Source organism: Nothobranchius furzeri, chromosome 7 (assembly GCF_043380555.1).
Source record: "Nothobranchius furzeri strain GRZ-AD chromosome 7, NfurGRZ-RIMD1, whole genome shotgun sequence".
Lineage (NCBI taxonomy): Eukaryota > Metazoa > Chordata > Actinopteri > Cyprinodontiformes > Nothobranchiidae > Nothobranchius > Nothobranchius furzeri.
Window position 1 is genome coordinate 66,397,445 of NC_091747.1, and position 22,666 is coordinate 66,420,110.

General features: G+C 43.4%; 1 protein-coding gene across 1 annotated transcript; it reads right to left on the reverse strand.

Annotated features, from left to right (window-relative positions):
• Nucleotides 1–2,133: 2,133 nt before the first annotated feature.
• On the reverse strand, nt 2,134–4,476 carry LOC107397197 (uncharacterized). Its single transcript, XM_015977120.3, has 5 exons — nt 4,383–4,476; nt 3,873–4,040; nt 3,119–3,622; nt 2,984–3,044; nt 2,134–2,335 (listed from the first exon to the last, which is right to left on the reverse strand). The coding sequence occupies exons 2-5, from the start codon at nt 4,027–4,029 to the stop codon at nt 2,269–2,271; spliced, it is 789 nt and encodes a 262-aa protein (XP_015832606.3). The 5' UTR covers nt 4,030–4,040; nt 4,383–4,476; the 3' UTR covers nt 2,134–2,268.
• Nucleotides 4,477–22,666: the final 18,190 nt, after the last annotated feature.

Genomic DNA, 22,666 nt, shown 5'->3' on the forward strand with positions numbered 1-22,666 from the left:
GGGTCGAGACAGCAGAGCTGCAGACACCGGCAGCAGACGCTGGAAAAAAACACAAAGGAGGGGGCGCTTGGCTCCGCGCTAACGCCGCAAAGCATCATGGGAGTTGTAGTGTTTGCTGTAGAATCGGCCAGCAGGTCGGTGTTAATATAATTTTGATATTTATCTTGCGGACCACAAAAAAAAAAGCTCCGCGGGCCTTGTGTCTGACACGTGTGGCCTAGGGTCTGGCAGCAGAAGTAAACATGTTTACAGCCTGGTTAAGAAACCATTTTAGGTTTATTAGATCTAGCTTACATTCATGACAACTCTGAGGGGTGTGAGCTTTTTTGTTACTCTTCTGTTTAAGTGTAATTTAATGCTTAAAAATCGGAATAATTAATGAGCATCCACGTGACTTCTGAGCTAGCTCTGGGGGAAGGCCTCGGCCCCACGTTAATAGAAGTTCAGCCATCTTAGGTGTGTTCATGCTGTGTCGTGGTTCTAATTCCGTGCTGTCGTTCTTTTTAAAACACAGAAACAGTTTCGGTCAACAAAACAGGTAAAAAACTGTTTCTGTGTTTTAAAAAGAACGACAGCACGGAAGAAGTTCAGCCATTTCGATGTTAATCATGGATTTCTTTAGATACAAAGGGCAAGTTGTGGTGTCCTCAGCTTCTTGAGTTAGCTGAGTTAGCTAGTAGCTAGATTGGTTTCATTTGTTCAAACCCTGTTCTAAACATAACAGCCCCGCCCTCAGCTCCACCTCTTTTCCCATTTTTGGATTGTCTGGGTGTGACTTGGTCACAAAATCAGTGGTGGGAACCTCCCATTTACGCCTGGCGGAGCAATGGGTGGGCTACGTCCATATTTTTATATGTCGATAAATCCTACACAGAAAAGCTTAAAAGGTGCTTGAATCGTTGTGATTTTATTAGAGAACATATTTAATTTGACAGCCTTTCAGTTATAGTTATAATTATTTATAATTTATCTTATCTGATGGCACCATCTAGTGGCTGACAAGCATATCGCACAAATAGTTTCTCCTTCCATTTTTTTTAAGATGGTGACTTCACATTTATTTATTTGTGTGCTTCTGTGGCCGACAAACAGAGCTAAAGAGGTTAAGTATTATTCTCATGTCGTGTCGTGTTGGTTAGTTCTGGTCGGCGCTCAGTTCCAGTTTGCATGGAGCTCTGCGGGGCAGGGGGGTGCTTACATCACATCACAGTGCATGATGAGATCATCACTTTATGGATCTTGGAAAGTCACACATACATTCTGAAAGGGGAACCCTCTGGAAAGATACTTTAATGTACACATGCATGGTGTAACGTGATGAAGCTTCGTTACAGAGGGGTCATTTGTGTCACATTTTATTTAAAGTTTTAATTAACATTGTTATGTTTCCATGGGTTTGTAATGGGTTTAATGCATTGCCTTGATCTTAGTGAGGTTAGTACACATCATAGCCATAAATGCTATGGTTCTAATCATCCATCCATCCATCCATCCGTCCATCCATCCATCCATCCATCCATCCATCCATCCATCCATTTTCTTCCACTTATCCACAGTTGAGTCGTGGGGGCAGCAGCCTAAGTCGAGAGGCTCAGACTTCCCTCTCCCCAGCCACTTGGGCCAGCTCCTCCGGGGGAATCCCACGGCGTTCCCTCACCAGGTGAGAGACATAGTCCCTCCACCGTGTCCTGGGTCTTCCTTTAGGCCTCCTCCCGGTTGGACATTCCCGGAAAACCTCTCCAGGGAGGAATCCTAATCAAATGCCCGAGCCACCTCAACTGGCTCCTCTCCATGTGGAGGAGCAGCGGATCTACTCCGAGCCCCTCCCGGAGGACCGAGCTTCTCACTCTATCTCTAAGGGAGCTCATCTCAGGACCTCATCCCTGACCTGGAGAAGGCGTTCTACACTTTTCTGACTCAAACTCAGAATCAAAATCAAAGTCGAACGCTTTCTCCAAATCCACAAGTAAGGATTCTATGCAAGGGTTTATAAGTGAGATACTTGGTGGTTGGAGCATCTATTGGTTACCCATAAAAACCCACAAGCAAGTAATCATTAACAGTATATGAATAACTGATGTTAATAACAGGTGTGGTATTTATTAAGTACAGAAAGCAGGGAAACAAAACACCTATTTTTAAATGACTTTAATGTGATAAATGTATGATTCCCTCCCACGAGCATGGGGTTAATACAGAAATCACAGAGAAATCAGGCGATGAACCACCGGGAGGAAAACAGCCGGTAGAACACGGGTTGCCAGGTACTCAGCTGCACTGGCTGAAGATGTTCCCTGGATTACCACACTGGCCAGAGACATCCTCTAGGACACTCCTGCGTGAAAAACAAAGTCACCATTGAAACAGCAGCAAAACCAGGAAGCATGGGTGCAACACTGGAAACAGACGTGGTTTCAAAGTGAATGTAAAGTGTTTTCAGCAAAAGGTCAGAAGTAGTCGCCTAGACATCTAGACAGACCGTAGCAGGAGCAAAACCATCACGCTCCATCGGAGCCTTAGCAGGCTGGACCACTCTGGTGTCCTGCCAATCACAGCCCTGTATCGGTTAGGTGGGCCAATCACAGTGCTTGGTTGGTTTGGTGGGTGGGATGTTACTGTGACTAAGCAGACAACAAAGATGGCAGCGTCTCACTTGAAACATCTTTGGCATCAAATCTGGACGATTTAGACTCGGGCTTTTCGTTGAGGCAAGAGCAGGCAGACGTCCCTAAGCCCTTCGTTTAGAAAAAAGAGACATTTGCTCAGGGCTGCAAACCCTACTCATGCAACGCTCCATCGTCATCCTCATACCTGCCAAACTGTCTGAAGGATTCTGCTTGTGAACAAAAGAGAAGGTCAGTCCAGACTGAGACGCCGTGTTGGACTGGCTGCCAGCTCATGTTGTGTGATGACATCAGTGTGTGATTTAGATGTGAACCCTGAACAAACCAGAAAGACCAGGTGTGCTCGTGCCGGGACCCACCTCCAATAGCCTCGCCCCACAAAACACTTGATGTCATCCTCGATGTCGTCATCGGTGAAAGCTTCAAGCAAATGAAATCGTGTTAATGCTGAATGGTTCTTCTCAGAGAGCGTTGCTGCTCGTGCATGAACTCACCTGAGCAGTCAGTACGACACTGATTTCTAGACGGGCGATAGCCGGACTCACAGGCATGGCCGTCACTCAGCTGGAAGATCCCGTAGGTGCCCTCTTCAGAATCATCATCGTCGTCATCATCAGAGGAGTCTTCCTGCTCTTGGCTGCTGTCTTCTTCTTTTTCTTTCTCCTCTGAGTCATCCCTGTTCTTCTCTTTGTTTCCTGACCCGGACCTGTTTTTGGCGGACCTTTTCTGTCTCACGATACCAGATGGTGTGGTTGCATTGGTGGACACTGGCGCTGACGCAGTAACACTTGCAGTAGTAGCTGAAGCAGCCCCAGTCGCAGCAGCGGTGCTGTTATCAGCTGCAAACGGAGTCGGTGCGACAGTGCCAGCAGGTCCGTGAGTGCCTCCTGTTGCACGTGGACTAGTCAGTGGTTTGTTTGTGGTCTTGGGCTGGCGGTTCCCTTCTCCTATTACCAGGCTGGTGTTCAGGTTGGACATCCTCTTCAGCTCACAGACGACTGCAGCCAGTGAAAACAACCGAGACAAAACAGGAAAAGGAGCTGATGAGAAGGAGGAGTCAACACACTCGTTCAGCTAAAGGTTTCAGAGGACCTTCGGTTACTTGTCATGTTAGGGTTTTTGTGGGTGTCTTAGACAAGAGCCTAGCTGTTGCTGTCTCACCTCTCCTTCCACGCTTGACTAGTGATGAACACTCAGAGCATCATAAACGTTCTCTGATATAACACCATGTCACTCCAACCTACTCACTTCTGGCCAGCTTCAGTTCATGTTTTTGTGGTTTTCCACTGTGGGGGATGGCCTGGCCCAGCTTATCTTTCAGCTCACACACGGAGACGATCCTGCTGTCGGAGAGGCTGGGCGCCAGCGCCGCCACAGCCAGCATCAGCACCAACTCGAGCTTCATGTTGACTCTTTCTGGGGGAGATAACCACACAAGGGTTGCTGTGAACAAGTGAAGTCATGCACACGGTCTGGTGTGGAGCAACCGTTTATGAAGACATGGCAGAAATAAAAGAAACAGTTCATCACATCAAAATGTGTTTTTAAAACTAACGGTTTTACACCACAGTTCAAAATCATCACAATGAAATGTTTTGTCTCTGTTGGTAACTAACACAGAGTCTGTCTGTTAACCAAACCCCAGACGAACAAAAACCTGGATAACGCCGCTGTTAGTCAATCAGACGTCTGAGGGTTCAGAGACGATTCATCCAGTCAATAATATCAAAAATACCGTTAATAAAACAAAACTCTTACTAGGCTGGTCCTGCTGGTGGTCTGGAGGGATTCAGCTCAGTCTGGATGGAAAGCACTCCTCATGTCTTCTGCCTTTTATACTCTTTGGGTCCAGCCAGAGAACAAACTGGTCCAACCACCTGCGCTGAATTTTGCAAAGCGCATCAGAAAAGGCAATACCTCACAACAGGCAGAGGGGATTTCCCAACATGGCTCTCTTTCTTTTGCTAAGACTAATTGGTTTAACGAGTGTCAGACCTTGTATGTGTTTCTGTTCTTAAGTGCTCTTGAGCAATCATTCTCCATCCATACAGGAGATGTATTGTTTGAACATTGGCTTCTCTTTAACTCGTTCTTTGTCCGCTCCTTGTAGATGACAGTTTTTGCAACAGTCGGCCTTTTCTTCGTCACGCCACTCGAAACGAACCTAAAAGCACGTAAACCTGAGGGTGAAACCAGCGCTGTTTACACCCAAAACAAAAGAGCCATTCATTCATTTTAAGTGGTTTACTTAGCCAAGTTAGCTCCAAACTCTCATTACACCCATAACACACACTAAGCATGACTGTCATGAGATGGTGTTTCAGTTGGTTTCACAACCATTTATCTATTCTGCTGTTCTGTCAAATCATTCAAATCCACTAACATGCAGTCCAAACATCACCTCCAGGACTTCAGTAACGCGGGCTTTGTTAGATCTCATCTTTAGTCACATGTTGTTCTCCAACAGCAGGGTTGGTTAGCTTAACCACTGAGATGATGTTAAACTGAATTCTGACCAGGAGAAACTCGCTTTAAACACCTATAATTCTACTGTTACTAGTAACACTGCTGTTTTAAATGCGTACAGTGGAAAAACATCCAGATCCAGGTCATTTTACTTCAACTTGTATGGATAGTAAGAACGTTATTATGGATATCTGGGATATTATATGTACTTGTAACCACAGATTTATACAGCAGCTATCTGTAATACTCATCCAATCACCTACATGTTATCTAGGTTTGTCTCACATCAGTGCAGTTGTTGGATGTCCTTACATAAAATTTCCACTACTAACAAAATACCTGTTAGTATCTGTGTTTTCAGTCTGAGTAGTAATATAACTATTTGTACTGGGATACATGAAAATGTTGCTTTGTACACTAGAGATACAACAAAGAGGGCTGCTGTTATTAAATGTTAAAACGGTTCACTAAATTCAAATTTAGTCCACCTGCTGGTATTCTTATTATCAACAAGAATAAAATAAAATAAACACGCAGTCAAAACTTGAATGGAAGTTTCTATTTTATAGTATTTTCTGTATTAATCAGCTGGAGGTTTTGGCGAATAAATAGTTACTGGGTTAAGGTACCACTACTGTAGGTAAAATAGGTGTTTAACAACTTGTGTACATACACCAGAATGCAGGAAACAGCATTTAGCCCCCCCCCCCACACACACACACACACACACAGAGCTCTGAGGATGGCTACAGGAAGCAGCCGAAACGTCAACAAACAAGGTCCAGAACAACTTTTCTGTTTAAAAAGAACCGACAAATGCAAGAACTAGAGAAGATACACCGAAGGAGCTTTGGTGCTGCCCAAAGGATGGCACGTCTTTATTCAAATAATCTAGTCACAAACACAGCTGCAATGACAGACCACAGACATATTTTATGCTTTATTAACCCTTTAATACTCTTCAGATTAAGGGATTTTCCCATCAGTGCTAAAGGAGTCACCATCATGTAAACTTCCTCTATTTATACCAGACCACATGGTTCTGATGCCTAAAGATATGAACTCATGGAAACTCCAGGTCAGCTCTTCATCCTCTTTGGTTGTCAGACTGGTTCCACGTCACTTTTTGCAGACTTGTGATACTGACTCGTTCAACACATGACAATGACCCTTTGCACATGTAACCCAGAAGCTAGAACCTTAATGAGGTATTAACTAATTGGCTTACTAATATGATCCATCCTCAATTTAGATAAAATATAAAATATAAATTAAGGAAATTAACAATACTAATTAATAGATATCTAATTAACTAATAGATAATTTCATAATGAATTATTGGAAGGGTGAATAACTAAAATAACGAGTTTAATATTAAACATCGGTTAAAACAAGAATCTTGAACATCCCTAACAGAAACAGAAGAGGAAAGCTGTATACTATTGGTCCAGGTGGGAATCTGAAATTTCATTGGCTGAGAGAAATAAGTCCCGCCTCCGCGAAATAAAACCGTGCGACGCAGCTGAGCGAGAGGAGAGACAAACAGCTGTGCAGCACGCAGATACAGAAAGCAAAGACTGAGCGGTTAGAGAGAGAGAGAGAGAGAAAAAAAAACAACGGTCGAGGCCGTGAAGAACCCTGATTTGGGTGCCGCATAGATAGAGGGAGAGGCGGACTTGACTCCTTCTAATAAGAGCTAGGAACTTGGAACCAACGCGGTGAGTAAAGAAAAAAGAAGAGAAAAAGCTAACGATGCAACTTAAAAAAAAAAAGGAAACTTAAATAGCTTATCAAATTAATTCCATTCTTATAGATTTGTGTGGAGACGACAGAGTGAACCAATCCTCTGTAGGAGGGAACCGTTGGAGCGCGTTGGTGAGTGAATGAGATTAAATTCAGTAAATTATTAAATTCAAAAAGCTAATTACAGCAACCGAGGTGACAGCAGTGGGCTGCTAGACGTTAGATCCCAGGAGTTAACATCTCAAACTACCAGTTAACGGTGGTAGGGCATATAGGAGTTAACGGCTCAAACCGCCAGTTAACGGCGGTAGGGCATATGGGATTCCCAGGAGTTAACGGCTCAAACCGCCAGTTAACGGCGGTAGGGCATATGGGATTCCCAGGAGTTAACGGCTCAAACCGCCAGTTAACGGCGGTAGGGCATATGGGATTCCCAGGAGTTAACGGCTCAAACCGCCAGTTAACGGCGGTACGGCATATAGGATTCCCAGGAGTTAACGGCTCAAACCGCCAGTTAATGGTGGTACGGCCTAGATGTACAAGGTCCTCAGGGGCGTTATAGCTAACGCCATAGAATTAGCAATGCGTCCCTTAACCAAACATTTAATAATAAAAAAAAATAGATAAATAAAAATAAATAAAAGCTAACTGATTAGGGAGGAATTATTTTACAAAGGTGGACCAAAGGACCAGAATTTATATTTTGTTGAATTTTGTTATAGAACATTTTATTTATTTATTTATTTATTTATTTATTTATTTATTTATTTATTGTGTTACAGATATACAAGGTGTCACAATGCTGTATAGAAACACAACTAAATGTATCCTTGTTGTCATGAATGTATTTCTTGTTGAATAGTGTAGAGTAATAGAATCTAACTGAGCCTATTGAGCTGAACAATTGTTGTCATATGTAATTATATTTCCAGAGCTACTGAGAATTATTTTAATAGACAATCAAATTGATGTTATGTTAGTTGAACTGTGAACCCAAACATGATTGGCTATGCCAATAGAGTGAAGCATTTGTTAAGTCTGTAAGACTTTATGCTGTGATGTGACGAGAAGGGTCGATGCCAACTCGCTAACAGTCCTGTTGTTTACAGGCTGGGTTTTTTTTTTCCTTGGGTTTGATCCCGACTCCTATGATCACTCACTTGGAACGAGAACTGGATTTTTTCCTACCGCACCGTTGAGATTGTTCACAGAAGAGAGCAGTCTGCTCTTCAGTTACTTGAGATGTCCTGGTTCGTTCAGTGGTTAAGGCTCGCCATCTCCCTCGTCAGGAAGAAATCCAGTTCTCGTTCCAAGTGAGTGATCATAGGAGTCGGGATCAAACCCAAGGAAAAAAAAAACCCAGCCTGTAAACAACAGGACTGTTAGCGAGTTGGCATCGACCCTTCTCGTCACATCACAGCATAAAGTCTTACAGACTTAACAAATGCTTCACTCTATTGGCATAGCCAATCATGTTTGGGTTCACAGTTCAACTAACATAACATCAATTTGATTGTCTATTAAAATAATTCTCAGTAGCTCTGGAAATATAATTACATATGACAACAATTGTTCAGCTCAATAGGCTCAGTTAGATTCTATTACTCTACACTATTCAACAAGAAATACATTCATGACAACAAGGATACATTTAGTTGTGTTTCTATACAGCATTGTGACACCTTGTATATCTGTAACACAATAAATAAATAAATAAATAAATAAATAAATAAATAAATAAATAAAATGTTCTATAACAAAATTCAACAAAATATAAATTCTGGTCCTTTGGTCCACCTTTGTAAAATAATTCCTCCCTAATCAGTTAGCTTTTATTTATTTTTATTTATCTATTTTTTTTTATTATTAAATGTTTGGTTAAGGGACGCATTGCTAATTCTATGGCGTTAGCTATAACGCCCCTGAGGACCTTGTACATCTAGGCCGTACCACCATTAACTGGCGGTTTGAGCCGTTAACTCCTGGGAATCCTATATGCCGTACCGCCGTTAACTGGCGGTTTGAGCCGTTAACTCCTGGGAATCCCATATGCCCTACCGCCGTTAACTGGCGGTTTGAGCCGTTAACTCCTGGGAATCCCATATGCCCTACCGCCGTTAACTGGCGGTTTGAGCCGTTAACTCCTGGGAATCCCATATGCCCTACCGCCGTTAACTGGCGGTTTGAGCCGTTAACTCCTATATGCCCTACCACCGTTAACTGGTAGTTTGAGATGTTAACTCCTGGGATCTAACGTCTAGCAGCCCACTGCTGTCACCTCGGTTGCTGTAATTAGCTTTTTGAATTTAATAATTTACTGAATTTAATCTCATTCACTCACCAACGCGCTCCAACGGTTCCCTCCTACAGAGGATTGGTTCACTCTGTCGTCTCCACACAAATCTATAAGAATGGAATTAATTTGATAAGCTATTTAAGTTTCCTTTTTTTTTTTAAGTTGCATCGTTAGCTTTTTCTCTTCTTTTTTCTTTACTCACCGCGTTGGTTCCAAGTTCCTAGCTCTTATTAGAAGGAGTCAAGTCCGCCTCTCCCTCTATCTATGCGGCACCCAAATCAGGGTTCTTCACGGCCTCGACCGTTGTTTTTTTTTTCTCTCTCTCTCTCTCTCTAACCGCTCAGTCTTTGCTTTCTGTATCTGCGTGCTGCACAGCTGTTTGTCTCTCCTCTCGCTCAGCTGCGTCGCACGGTTTTATTTCGCGGAGGCGGGACTTATTTCTCTCAGCCAATGAAATTTCAGATTCCCACCTGGACCAATAGTATACAGCTTTCCTCTTCTGTTTCTGTTAGGGATGTTCAAGATTCTTGTTTTAACCGATGTTTAATATTAAACTCGTTATTTTAGTTATTCACCCTTCCAATAATTCATTATGAAATTATCTATTAGTTAATTAGATATCTATTAATTAGTATTGTTAATTTCCTTAATTTATATTTTATATTTTATCTAAATTGAGGATGGATCATATTAGTAAGCCAATTAGTTAATACCTCATTAAGGTTCTAGCTTCTGGGTTACATCCTCCCCCATTAAATATCATGCACGTCCCTGTGCATTGTTTCTACGGGGTACACAACTTCTTGAGTAAGAGAGTCAATAAAAGCTTTATTAAGTCCTTGGAAAAGGGACCTAACTACGGTCACTAGTGGATTGCCCAATTGAGAGTAAGTTAGTCTTTGAGGAGGCTGACTACTTCGTTCAGATCTCCTGACATACATCTTTGGTTGCACAGTATCATGCTCATCCGTTTCGGTTTGATTCTCAACTGAGACAGGACGAAGTGAGCTCTCTGTTTCCGACAGAGCTGATGAGCTATTCTCTAAGACTTTGGTCTTTTCAGATGTATGTGTCTGATCGTGTATGATGGGTTCAAAACTTACATCACGTTGCTGCGACTTTAGGACACCATCCAATTGAGGTAGGTTTGTGTTAGTTTCATCCCCCGTTTCTACGTCAGGTAAGTATACTTCGTTTTTTTTCGTTTTTTCAGGTAAGTATGTTGCTGCTTCTTTCACTCTTTCAGGTAAGAATGTCGCAGTTTCACTCATTCTGTCAGGTAAGAATGTTTCGGTGTTGATGCCTTTGTCAAGTAAGGACAATTCAGCATTTTCATTACCAGCTAAGGTTGGTTCCTTGCGATCCCCTGTGTGTAAGGATAGTGTGTTTTGTTGTTGAATATTATTTGAATCTGCTATGAGTTCCCTATTTGGCAAGGTGACCGCTATTTGATAGGATGGTCGGTTTAGCACTTGTGGAAGATCAGAGTAATAAAACTCATCTACCTCTTCGTCAAGTGGCTCATCTGGGTCAGGTTCTAAGGCTGAACTCTGTCTTGTATGAGGTCTGCTAGGTTTCGTAACGCGTTCTGTTTCATTTTCTAATGAAGAGAGAAAACCACAAGGCAGTAAAAGATCTCTGTGGAGTGTTCTGTTGGGTCCTTCTCCGTTCTCTGGTTTTACAGTGTATACTGGCAAGTTTTCCATCTGTTTGAGAACTATATACACTGTTTGCTCCCATTTGTCTGCTAATTTATGCTTTTCTCTTAAGCGAAGATTTCGGACTAAAACACGATCTCCCACACCTAGTGTGGACTCACGAATGTTTCTGTCGAACCGTTCTTTGTTCTTCCTCGCTGTTTTTTGAGAGTTTTTTATGACAATGTCATAACTCTGTTCCAGATGACTCTTCAGTTCTTTAACATACTGAGAATGAGTTATAGAGGGCTTGTTCAAATGCGGTAACCCAAAGGCAATATCTATAGGCAACCGAGGCTGCCTACCGAACATTAGCTCGTAGGGAGAGTATCCCGTCACGTCATTTTTTGTACAATTGTACGAGTGAGTAAGTGGTTTTACAAAATCGCGCCAGTGATGTTTCTCAGTGGCTTGTAAAGTTCCCAACATGCTGAGTAATGTACGATTGTACCGTTCAACGGGGTTGCCACGAGGGTGATAAGGGCTCGTTCTGACTTTACGGATACCAAGTAAAGAACAAAGTTCCTTGATTGTACGTGATTCGAAATCCCGTCCCTGATCACTATGAAGACGCTCAGGAAACCCGTAGTGGACTAAAAAATGTTCCCACAGGTTCTTCGCGACGGTGGTGGCTTTCTGATCTTTGGTTGGGATGGACACTGCATACTTTGTAAAATGGTCTGTAATCACTAAGACATCTTTAGTGTTCTTACTGTCTGGTTCTATGGAGAGAAAATCCATGCAAACTAACTCCATAGGTCTGGTGGTGGTAATACTCACCATTGGAGCAGCTTTGTCAGGGAGGGCCTTCCGACGGATACATCTTTCGCAAGTTTTAACTTTGATTTCGATATCACTAGCCATTCTTGGCCAGTAAAAACGGGACCGAATGAGATCTGTCGTACGTTCAACCCCAAGATGCCCCATATCATCATGTAGGCTTTGCATGACTGTTGAACGTAATGAATCAGGCAAGACTAACTGCAATGATGTCTCTGGTCCTAATTGGCGTCTCCGGTACAGTAAATCATTTTGAAACTCAAACCGTTTCCACTCTCTCAAAAGGTTAAGAACCACCGGGGGTTCTGCAATAGTATCAGTTGGCGGTTTATTGTCAGTCATAAGCAGCTGAATGACTCGGCCAATGGTTGGATCTTTCCTCTGCAAGGAGACAAGGTCAGCATGGTTATACTTGGGCACAGCAAAGAAACTGTCACTATTGTCTTCCAACTGGAATAGGTCTGGAATGGCCGCTGCAGACATGGCAAGTGACTGAACTAAACCACAAGGAGAATCAGTCTCATCCAAGACCATGTGCTTTTGGCATGTTGCCTTCACTGCTTCGGCTTGAAGTTGAAGCTCGACTTCTTTGACAGAGGATAAAAGATGAGATCGGAACTCATCTAGTCGTTGGCATTCCTCAGTGAATTTTGAGTTGTCTTCAGGTTTATCATGCAGCCTCCTAGACAGGCCATCCGCGTCAACGTTCTGTGTACCTGCACGGTATCTGATGTCAAAATTATAGGTGGACAACGCAGCTAGCCAACGATAGCTCGTTGCATCGAGTTTTGCCGTTGTTAAGAGGTAAGTTAACGGATTATTATCAGTAATGACAGTGAATGTGTTCCCATACAAATAGTCATGAAACTTATCTGTTATGGCCCACTTTAAGGCTAGAAACTCCAACTTGTGCGCAGGGTACCTAGTTTCACTAGAGCTTAAACCGCGACTTGCATAAGCGATTACCTGTGTGACACCGTTTTGCACTTGGTATAGCGCTGCACCGAGTCCGGTCGTACTAGCATCTGTGTGTACTAGATATGGGAGTTTTGCGTCAGCGTAGCCAAGAACTGGCGAAGTGGTAAGTTTTTCAATAATAGTTTGAAAGGACTTCTCACAGTCTTGGCTCCAACGATTCCCAAAGGGTTCTTTGGGGTTCAAGTACTTTGATCTACATGGTGGTGTTTTAAAGTTTTTCCGTTTGGGTGGATAACCAGCCGTGAGAGATGTTAGTGGCTTGACAATATTTGAGTAATCTTTAACGAAGCGTCGGTAATAACCGGTGAATCCTAAGAAAGATTGGAGTTCCTTCAAAGTCTGAGGCTTCGGCCATGTTTTGAGTGCTTCCACCTTATCTGGATCGGTTTTTATGCCATCTCGAGATACTATATGTCCAAGATAACGCACAGATGTCTGGAAAAAACGACACTTATCTGGTGATAGCTTGAGTCCGTATTCTCTAAGCCGTTCAAGAACGTGAGAAAGTCTGGTTTCGTGTTCTTCCAAGGAGTTGGAAAAGACGATCAAGTCGTCTAGGAAAACTAACACTTCCTTCAGATTAATGTCCTTCATACACTTTTCCATAACCCGTTGGAAAGTGCTTGGAGCATTTGTTATTCCTTGTGGCATACGGTTAAATTCATAAAACCCAAACGGGCAAACAAAAGCAGTTTTAGGTTTATCCTTTTCACACATCTCTATTTGATAGTAACCTGACTTGAGGTCCATCACAGAAAACCACTGTGATCCAGCGAGAGCAGAAAAGGACTCCTCCAAGTTAGGCAGGGCATATGCGTCGCGAATGGTTTGCAGATTAAGCTTTCTATAGTCTATACATAGACGTACCTCACCATTCTTTTTCCGAACTACCACTATTGGTGAGGCAAATGGAGACTCCGACTCTCTTATTATACCGGTTTCCAAGAGGGCTTCCAAATGTTTTCTCACGGCTTCATAATCATGTGGATGGATCGGCCGAGATTTCTGTTTGAATGGGGTCTCGTCTTTTAAGTTGATGTGATGTCTTATCTGTTGTGTATGACCAAAATCAAGATCGTGGTGCGAAAACACATCGGAGTAAGTGTTAAGTTTGTTGGTGATCCTCCCTTTCCATTCTTCGGACAAGGGCGAAGTACCGAAGTCAAAACTGAGAGGAGGGTTTGAAGGTGAAGTCTGTTGCTGCGAACTACACGCCGCAAGTACTTTCTGATCACTTTTGTCAGGTTCTGGATATGGCATAACACGATCGGCTTTAACTAACTCAGCGACCACACAGTTAGTGGGTAATGTGATGTCATGGTTAGTTTCGTTTCTTAGTACAACAGGTACTTTGTATGGACCATGTGAAGGTAAGGAAATGAGGCAACAGTCTACAATTATACCCCCTGGTAGAGAACCATTGGTGGGTTGTTCAATGAGTGCATAAGGCTCATGCTTGTTTTGGCTGGGTTGCATAAACCCTTCTAGTAACAGTTTTTTATTTGCAGGGAGAACTTCTTGGGTTCTCCCTCGAAGCTTCACCACACCAACTCGTCCATCTTTGCTTTGTTTTTTTCTGACTGCTAAGGCTTTTAGCACGTGTTGGTACCCATAAGAGAGTGCCTTGGAATCAGGTAAGTTATTGGCAGACAATTGCTCATACAAAGGATCGAGTGTGTTTGTGCCAATGAGTAGTGGTGTATCAGAGTTTGAGCTTATATCCGGAACCACTAACGCAAGGGTAGGTAACTCAAGTCCAGACTGATCGAGCTCTTTTGGAAATGTGACACTTATCTCTATGTATCCTAAATAAGGAACTGCTTGACCGTTTGAGCCCTCGACTTCTAACAGATTACTGATGGGTTTAATTGAGAGGTCAGGTAAGTGTTCTTGGTAAAAAGAATTGGCAATGGTGGTTACCTGGGACCCTGAATCCAGTAAACAATTACATTCAACACTGTTAACTGAGACTGTAGCTGTGCATCGCCCACCCACTAATCTTTTGGGAAGTTTTGGCACTGAATGAGCATGAACTGGCTTGCAAAAAAGTCTCTCTGTCCTTTCCTTAGAGGGACTTGGTTCTACTTTAGCACCTATCTGTCCCACGATAGGAGCTTCTACCGGTTTAAAGGAGGAGACTGAGCAATTGGCTTTGACATCTCCCACTCGCGCTGCTTCTGTCTAAGAGCAAGTCTTTTAGTTGCAACTAGTGCTGGATTTGGCTCGTTGCTACAGCTAGAAGCTATGTGCCCATCTTCTCCGCACTTAAAACAGTATCCAGGCTTTGGTCTGGGCACCACTGCTGTTATCTGCTGAATCTGTTTGGGCTCATCTGGAATTTTAGTCCCCACACGGGGTTTTGACTCTTTTTGAGTTTTCTTTGCCTTTTTATCTGTGTTGTTAACCTTAAGCTGTGCAATTTGGCTCCTGAGCTCAGCGATTTGTTTGCGTAAGTCATCACAGTTATCATCTATTTCCAGTTCACAAGTGTTTTTACTCTGAGAGCATGTTGTTTGCACATTTGAATACACTCTAGTTCGTTGTGCCCCTAAGTGTTGTTTCATGCGTGCTGCTTTAGTAGCCTGTTTGTCTTCTTCAGTGCGCAGTTTGAGGAGAAGTGCTGTAAAATGAGGCGGGTTGTCTTTCTTTTGTTCGAGTTGCAGGTTTGAAATCAGCGAGCTGTCCCAACAGCCTCTGCAAAACTGCTTGAGCAGCTGCTGGTCGGCGTCACTGGAGGAAATTCCATTCCTCTGAATAACTAGGTTTAACAAGGTGTATAACCTCTGAAAGTAATCGGAAGGTTTTTCACCACTGTCCTGGTTTGTGTTTAAGAAGCGAGCAAAGAGCTCGTCGCCGTCTTCGACAGCTGCGTAAGCTGAATCGAGATGTTCAAGGTACGTTTCCGGGTCGGATTTTGGACTAAGAGCTTTAACGATGCTCGCTGCTGGGGCTGACAGACTCTCCACGATTCTTCGTACAATTTGGGACTTGGTGAGTGAAGGATCATTTATGCATAACACTACACTACTACGCCAAGTATCATAGTCAGTTTCAAAAGAAGGGTGTGGAACTCGCCCTGAGAACGGTTTTAGTCTGTATTGTGAAGTAGGCGGAGGGATAACCTCACTGCTTTTAACAATGTGTTCCACAATAACTCGCTGAACCTCAGGTGTGTTTAAAAGATTTGGTGGAATGCAAGGGTTTTGTTTTCCAGTCTCTGTAGGTGGACAATTGTCCTTTGAGTTGTTCATATAGTTAACTTCTGGTGTTAAAGGCAGGGAATATGTAACTTGGTCACTATGGAGCATTGGCTCTGGTTCAGTGACTGGTTCAGATGCATGGGTATCCCTTCCTAAAGATTCCCCAATTTTTGCCAGTTCCTCCATTAGAAGGTCTTTAAATGATTGATTGCTACGCGCAGCTATGTCCCTGAGCTCTGACAGATAGGCATCAGTGGCAGATGTGCTAGTTTCTAGACTGTACGCGCTGGCTAGGTCTTGAATATGGAAGAAAACATCTGGGTTCCTAGTACAAGGTTTGTCATAGGGTAAACATTGTTTCTTTAATTCCTTAACAGTGGCTTCATGTTGAAACTCCACAATAATCTGATCACAGTTTGGTAACTTAATGCGCCTGTTAACTGGTCCGAATCCTTCCATAAACCCAAAGACTTCGTTATCAAGGTCTGTATCAGTTAACCCACTGATTAAAACAGCATTTGAAACTTTGACCTTTTCTGTTTTTACAACTTCCATTTTAAAACACTCAAAAGTACCAATAATGCCAAAATGGCAAACCACTGTGACCTCCAGGCACTCTTATGATGTCAGTCAATGGTTAGCTAAGGTAACAACTCTACAATTCTCCTGGCTGGCTCGCCAAGTTTTATGTAACCGGATTACAGGATACAATAAGATAATTAAAAGAAAAAATAAACAAATGGGCCAATAATTAGGTTCGGGGAGAATTGGAGGTTGTTTAAGAATGACTGGAGTCACGGGTATAGCATGAAACGGTTTATATACTAAATTTTAATAATAATGGGAAATATAACATAAAGATAGCACACAAAAACAGATGAAAACAATCGACAATAGTAAAATGGTCGGTATGAGATTTGATCATATGAGTCACAAGTCAGCCGGCGTCAAGTCAAATCCCCACGCTTGGGGTGAAAGTCAGAGTCCGGTGGTGCGATTTTTTCCTACCGCACCGTTGAGATTGTTCACAGAAGAGAGCAGTCTGCTCTTCAGTTACTTGAGATGTCCTGGTTCGTTCAGTGGTTAAGGCTCGCCATCTCCCTCGTCAGGAAGAAATCCAGTTCTCGTTCCAAGTGAGTGATCATAGGAGTCGGGATCAAACCCAAGGAAAAAAAAAACCCAGCCTGTAAACAACAGGACTGTTAGCGAGTTGGCATCGACCCTTCTCGTCACATCACAGCATAAAGTCTTACAGACTTAACAAATGCTTCACTCTATTGGCATAGCCAATCATGTTTGGGTTCACAGTTCAACTAACATAACATCAATTTGATTGTCTATTAAAATAATTCTCAGTAGCTCTGGAAATATAATTACATATGACAACAATTGTTCAGCTCAATAGGCTCAGTTAGATTCTATTACTCTACACTATTCAACAAGAAATACATTCATGACAACAAGGATACATTTAGTTGTGTTTCTATACAGCATTGTGACACCTTGTATATCTGTAACACAATAAATAAATAAATAAATAAATAAATAAATAAATAAATAAATAAAATGTTCTATAACAAAATTCAACAAAATATAAATTCTGGTCCTTTGGTCCACCTTTGTAAAATAATTCCTCCCTAATCAGTTAGCTTTTATTTATTTTTATTTATCTATTTTTTTTTATTATTAAATGTTTGGTTAAGGGACGCATTGCTAATTCTATGGCGTTAGCTATAACGCCCCTGAGGACCTTGTACATCTAGGCCGTACCACCATTAACTGGCGGTTTGAGCCGTTAACTCCTGGGAATCCTATATGCCGTACCGCCGTTAACTGGCGGTTTGAGCCGTTAACTCCTGGGAATCCCATATGCCCTACCGCCGTTAACTGGCGGTTTGAGCCGTTAACTCCTGGGAATCCCATATGCCCTACCGCCGTTAACTGGCGGTTTGAGCCGTTAACTCCTGGGAATCCCATATGCCCTACCGCCGTTAACTGGCGGTTTGAGCCGTTAACTCCTATATGCCCTACCACCGTTAACTGGTAGTTTGAGATGTTAACTCCTGGGATCTAACGTCTAGCAGCCCACTGCTGTCACCTCGGTTGCTGTAATTAGCTTTTTGAATTTAATAATTTACTGAATTTAATCTCATTCACTCACCAACGCGCTCCAACGGTTCCCTCCTACAGAGGATTGGTTCACTCTGTCGTCTCCACACAAATCTATAAGAATGGAATTAATTTGATAAGCTATTTAAGTTTCCTTTTTTTTTTTAAGTTGCATCGTTAGCTTTTTCTCTTCTTTTTTCTTTACTCACCGCGTTGGTTCCAAGTTCCTAGCTCTTATTAGAAGGAGTCAAGTCCGCCTCTCCCTCTATCTATGCGGCACCCAAATCAGGGTTCTTCACGGCCTCGACCGTTGTTTTTTTTTCTCTCTCTCTCTCTCTCTAACCGCTCAGTCTTTGCTTTCTGTATCTGCGTGCTGCACAGCTGTTTGTCTCTCCTCTCGCTCAGCTGCGTCGCACGGTTTTATTTCGCGGAGGCGGGACTTATTTCTCTCAGCCAATGAAATTTCAGATTCCCACCTGGACCAATAGTATACAGCTTTCCTCTTCTGTTTCTGTTAGGGATGTTCAAGATTCTTGTTTTAACCGATGTTTAATATTAAACTCGTTATTTTAGTTATTCACCCTTCCAATAATTCATTATGAAATTATCTATTAGTTAATTAGATATCTATTAATTAGTATTGTTAATTTCCTTAATTTATATTTTATATTTTATCTAAATTGAGGATGGATCATATTAGTAAGCCAATTAGTTAATACCTCATTAAGGTTCTAGCTTCTGGGTTACACACACACAGCCTTTAGTAGCACAGTGTGAGACACAAATAACGGCCATCTAAAGACTGAGTCAGGTGAAAAACAGCAGTGACCTCCACACAACAATGTACGTTGAAATTAGTGAACATTTTTCCTGAAAGGAAACAGGTCCTAGGCGAGGGATCAGATAAGGAGCAGCCCAAAGACCTCATGAAAAATAATAAACATGAAAACCGTGTTCCCTCGCCCGGAAGCAGGTCACTGGGGCCCCCGTCTGGAGCCAGGTCTGGAGGTGGGGTACGTTGGAGAGCGCCTGGTGGCCGGACTTTCATCCATGGAGCCCGGCCGGGCTTTCATCCAAGGAGCCCGGCCGGGCACAGCCCGAAGAGGAGACATGCGTCCCCCTCCCACAGGCTCACCACTCGTGGGAGGGGCCAAGCAGATCAGGTGCAGTGTGTATGACAGGTGGTTGTCGGGCGGGGACCTTGGCGGTCTGATCCTCAGCTACAGAAGCTGGCTCTTGGCACATGGAATGTCACCTCTCTGGTGGGGAAGGAGCCTGAGTTGGTGTGCGAGGTTGAGAGGTTCTGACTAGATATAGTCGGACTCACCTCAACGCATGACTCTGGCTCTGGAACCAGTTTCCTTGAGAGGGGTTGGACTTTCTACCACTCTGGAGTTGCTCCCACTGAGAGGCGCCGAGCAGGGGTGGCCATACTAGTTGCCCCCCATCTTGGTGCCTGTACGTTGGGCTTTACCCCGGTGAACGAGAGGGTAGCCTCCTTCCACCTGCGTGTAGTTTGTGCTCATGCACCAAACTACAGTTCAGACTACGCACCCTCTTTTGGAGAATTGGAGGAGGTGCTGGAGAGCGCTCCTTCTGGTGACGCCCTCGTTCTGCTCATATATATAAATACACTCACCTACAGGATTTTTAGGAACACCTGTTCAACTTCTACTTAATGCAATTATCTAATCAACCAATCACATGGCAGTTGCTTCAATGCATTTAGGGGTGTGGTCCTGGTCAAGACCATACCACTCCAACATTTAAAACGCAGCATGGGAGCCACCCAAAGTGCTGCACAGGCTGGACCAAATCACAACTAACCAAAGCAACAAAAACAGGATAAAAATACTGATCAATGACAGCTAATAAAACATGAGGAATACTAAGAACACATTAAACAATAATACAACAAAACGAGTCATTGTCCAAAACCAAGTCGGAGAAGTGGGTCTTTAAACGATATACCGCGAATGATGGGGCCTGTCGAACTATAACAGGTAGAGTTCCACAGCTTTGGGGCAGCATGTACAAATGCTCGCTCGCCCCGTGATTTGTAACACATCCGGGGAGTGCTAAGCAGCAGGAAGTCAGCCGACCTCAACGTGTGCGGGGGTACATACGAAGTGAGTAGGTCAGAGAGATAGGGAGGTGCCAGGTCGTTGACTGCTTTAACCCTCCCACTGTCTTTATGGGTGACCTCGTGAGGAAAGTTGACCATTGATCAGGATTGATGGTTTATTCCATGTGGCAGGGGTGAGGTGGTGCTCACTCCTCACCCCTGCCACATGGACCTCAAGGGATAAACCATCAATCCTGATCAATGGTCAACTTTCCTTGCGGGGTCACACCCATTAGGACAGTGGGAGGGTTAAAGACAAAAGTCAATGGCTTAAACTGTATTCAGAAAATGACAGGGTGCCAGTGAAGATGTTCCAAGACAGGAGTAATATGGCTACGTCTGTGCATGTTGGTCAAGAACCTGGCAGCAGCATTCTGGACAACCTGCAGCTGATTAAGGGCGGAGAACTGAGCACCAACTTGGAGGGTGTTTGCACAGTCCAGACGAGAGGTAATGAAAGGACAGCATAGCTGGTAGAACCTCGGGTCAGAACCAAACATGGTGAAGATGCATTTAGTTACTTTGCTGCTCACATATGGACTCAGCTTCCCCATGACCTCAGATGTACTCCAACCCTAGTGTTGTTTAAAACAAAACTAAAACCCTCATGTACTCATCAGCCTTTACATGAACTGTTTCTTATGCTGCATCGTCTGCTCTGTAATCTGATGTAACGTTGTCTTGTCCTTTATCTCTAAACTGTAATTCTATCTGTGTGTATTTTAATTTGTGTTTTCATATCATGTCCTGATAACAAGGCCGGATTATAATACAGGCTAACTGGGAACAGGCCCAGGGGCCCACAACCACAAGGGGGCCCACGCGAGCAGCAGTCTGTTTTTTTATTTTTTTATTTTTTTGTACAGCAGTCTTAACGTTGGAGAAAAAAGTTGACAGTTAATTAAAATTGCGCCCACATTTTCTAAGTTAAACACATCTCTTCTAACAATGGTAGTTTCTGCATCTTTGCTGTTTCCTGCTTCAGTCCTCTCCCCCCTCCCCCTGCTTCAGTCCTCTCCCCCCTCCCCCTGCTTCAGCCCTCTCCCCCCTCCCCCTGCACAGCGGCCGCAAACTCACTGATGCGCCTGCAGCCTCTCGGAGTTCCTGCTGCTCTAAACATTAAAATAATTATTTCATTTTCTGTTCCTCACTTCTGATTACCTTCAATGGTGTCTGTTTGTTGCAACCAGCAGGTACAAAAACTAACTTGTTTTTATTTGACTATTTTTCTGTCCTGCCTGTTTATTATCTTCCTGCATCTCCTCTCAATCCTAAAGAGAAACTGCTACCTGGGTTCATATATATTCACCTCATGAGTTACCTTTGAACTGCAGTTCTAAAAGATCTACCGACCGCAAAAACAGCGGAGTGCGCGCCGGTCGCACCGGTGAGGTGAAATCAACGGAGGAAAAGACAGGTGATGCGCTCCACTCTGCAGCAGTGAAATGCATCAGGCACAAATAAAAGAAAGAATTATAAAAGGAAATGAGCCAACATAAACGATCGAGTGTTTACTTTGTTTTTGAGGTGGCGACACTTTGAGAATGTTACTGTGGCCGTGCTCAAGATGCATCTGTCTGGAGCGCATCAACTATCAGAGCTCTGCGCCTGTCAGCTCTAAATAATCCCTGCAGAGTCTACATAGATAATGTAATATAAGTAGAACCAGGATAGTTTTCGGGCTAAACAATAGTCCACAGTCCATCTTCCCTAACGTGTTTGTGGCCCTGCATATTTTTCTAACTCTACCAGTTACAAATTGTGAAGGGGAATGATCATTTTCACAAATGGCAAGAATAAAAAATGAACTGAGAACAATGCAAACTCAACAGCACCTCAGTGCACTGTCACTGATGGCTGTTGAATCTCAGCTTGTCAGGAATCTGGACTTTGATGACATTGTAAAAGAAAGGCCAGAAAGCAGTTTTTCTGAAGGAAAGAGACGAGACCAACAAGAGGAGACAAAAAGAGGAGGAAGGAGACAGGAGACAAGATGAGGAAGCAGACAGGAGACAAAAGGAGGAAGGAGACAGGAGACAAGAGGAGGAAGGAGACAGGAGACATGAGACAAGATGAGGAAGCAGACAGGAGACAAGAGGAGGAAGGAGACAGGAGACATGAGACAAGATGAGGAAGGAGACAGGAGACAAGAGGAGGAAGGAAACAGGAGACAAGATGAGGAAGCAGACAGGAGACAAGAGGAGGAAGGAGACAGGAGACAAGAGGAGGAAGGAGACAGGAGACATGAGACAAGATGAGGAAGCAGACAGGAGACAAGAGGAGGAAGGAGACAGGAGACATGAGACAAGATGAGGAAGGAGACAGGAGACAAGAGGAGGAAGGAAACAGGAGACAAGATGAGGAAGCAGACAGGAGACAAGATGAGGAAGCAGACAGGAGACAAGAGGAGGAAGGAGACAGGAGACAAGAGGAGGAAGGAGACAGGAGACATGAGACAAGATGAGGAAGGAGACAGGAGACAAGAGGAGGAAGGAAACAGGAGACAAGATGAGGAAGGAGACAGGAGACAAGAGGAGGAAGGAAACAGGAGACAAGATGAGGAAGCAGACAAACAAAAAACATGCAGATATTTTGTCTTTGCAAACCTTTCTATAACTATATAATCTTTTAACCCTCCCACTGTCCTA

Coding starts and splice junctions, on each gene's coding strand:
- LOC107397197 (XM_015977120.3), bottom strand. CDS start 4,029: ATGAAGCTCGAGTTGGTGCTGATGCTGGCTGTGGCGGCGCTGGCGCCC. Junction 3,623..3,872: donor TGAACTGAAGCTGGCCAGAA/GTGAGTAGGTTG, acceptor CACTGGCTGCAG/TCGTCTGTGAGCTGAAGAGG. Junction 2,336..2,983: donor GTGGGGCGAGGCTATTGGAG/GTGGGTCCCGGC, acceptor TTTTTCACGCAG/GAGTGTCCTAGAGGATGTCT.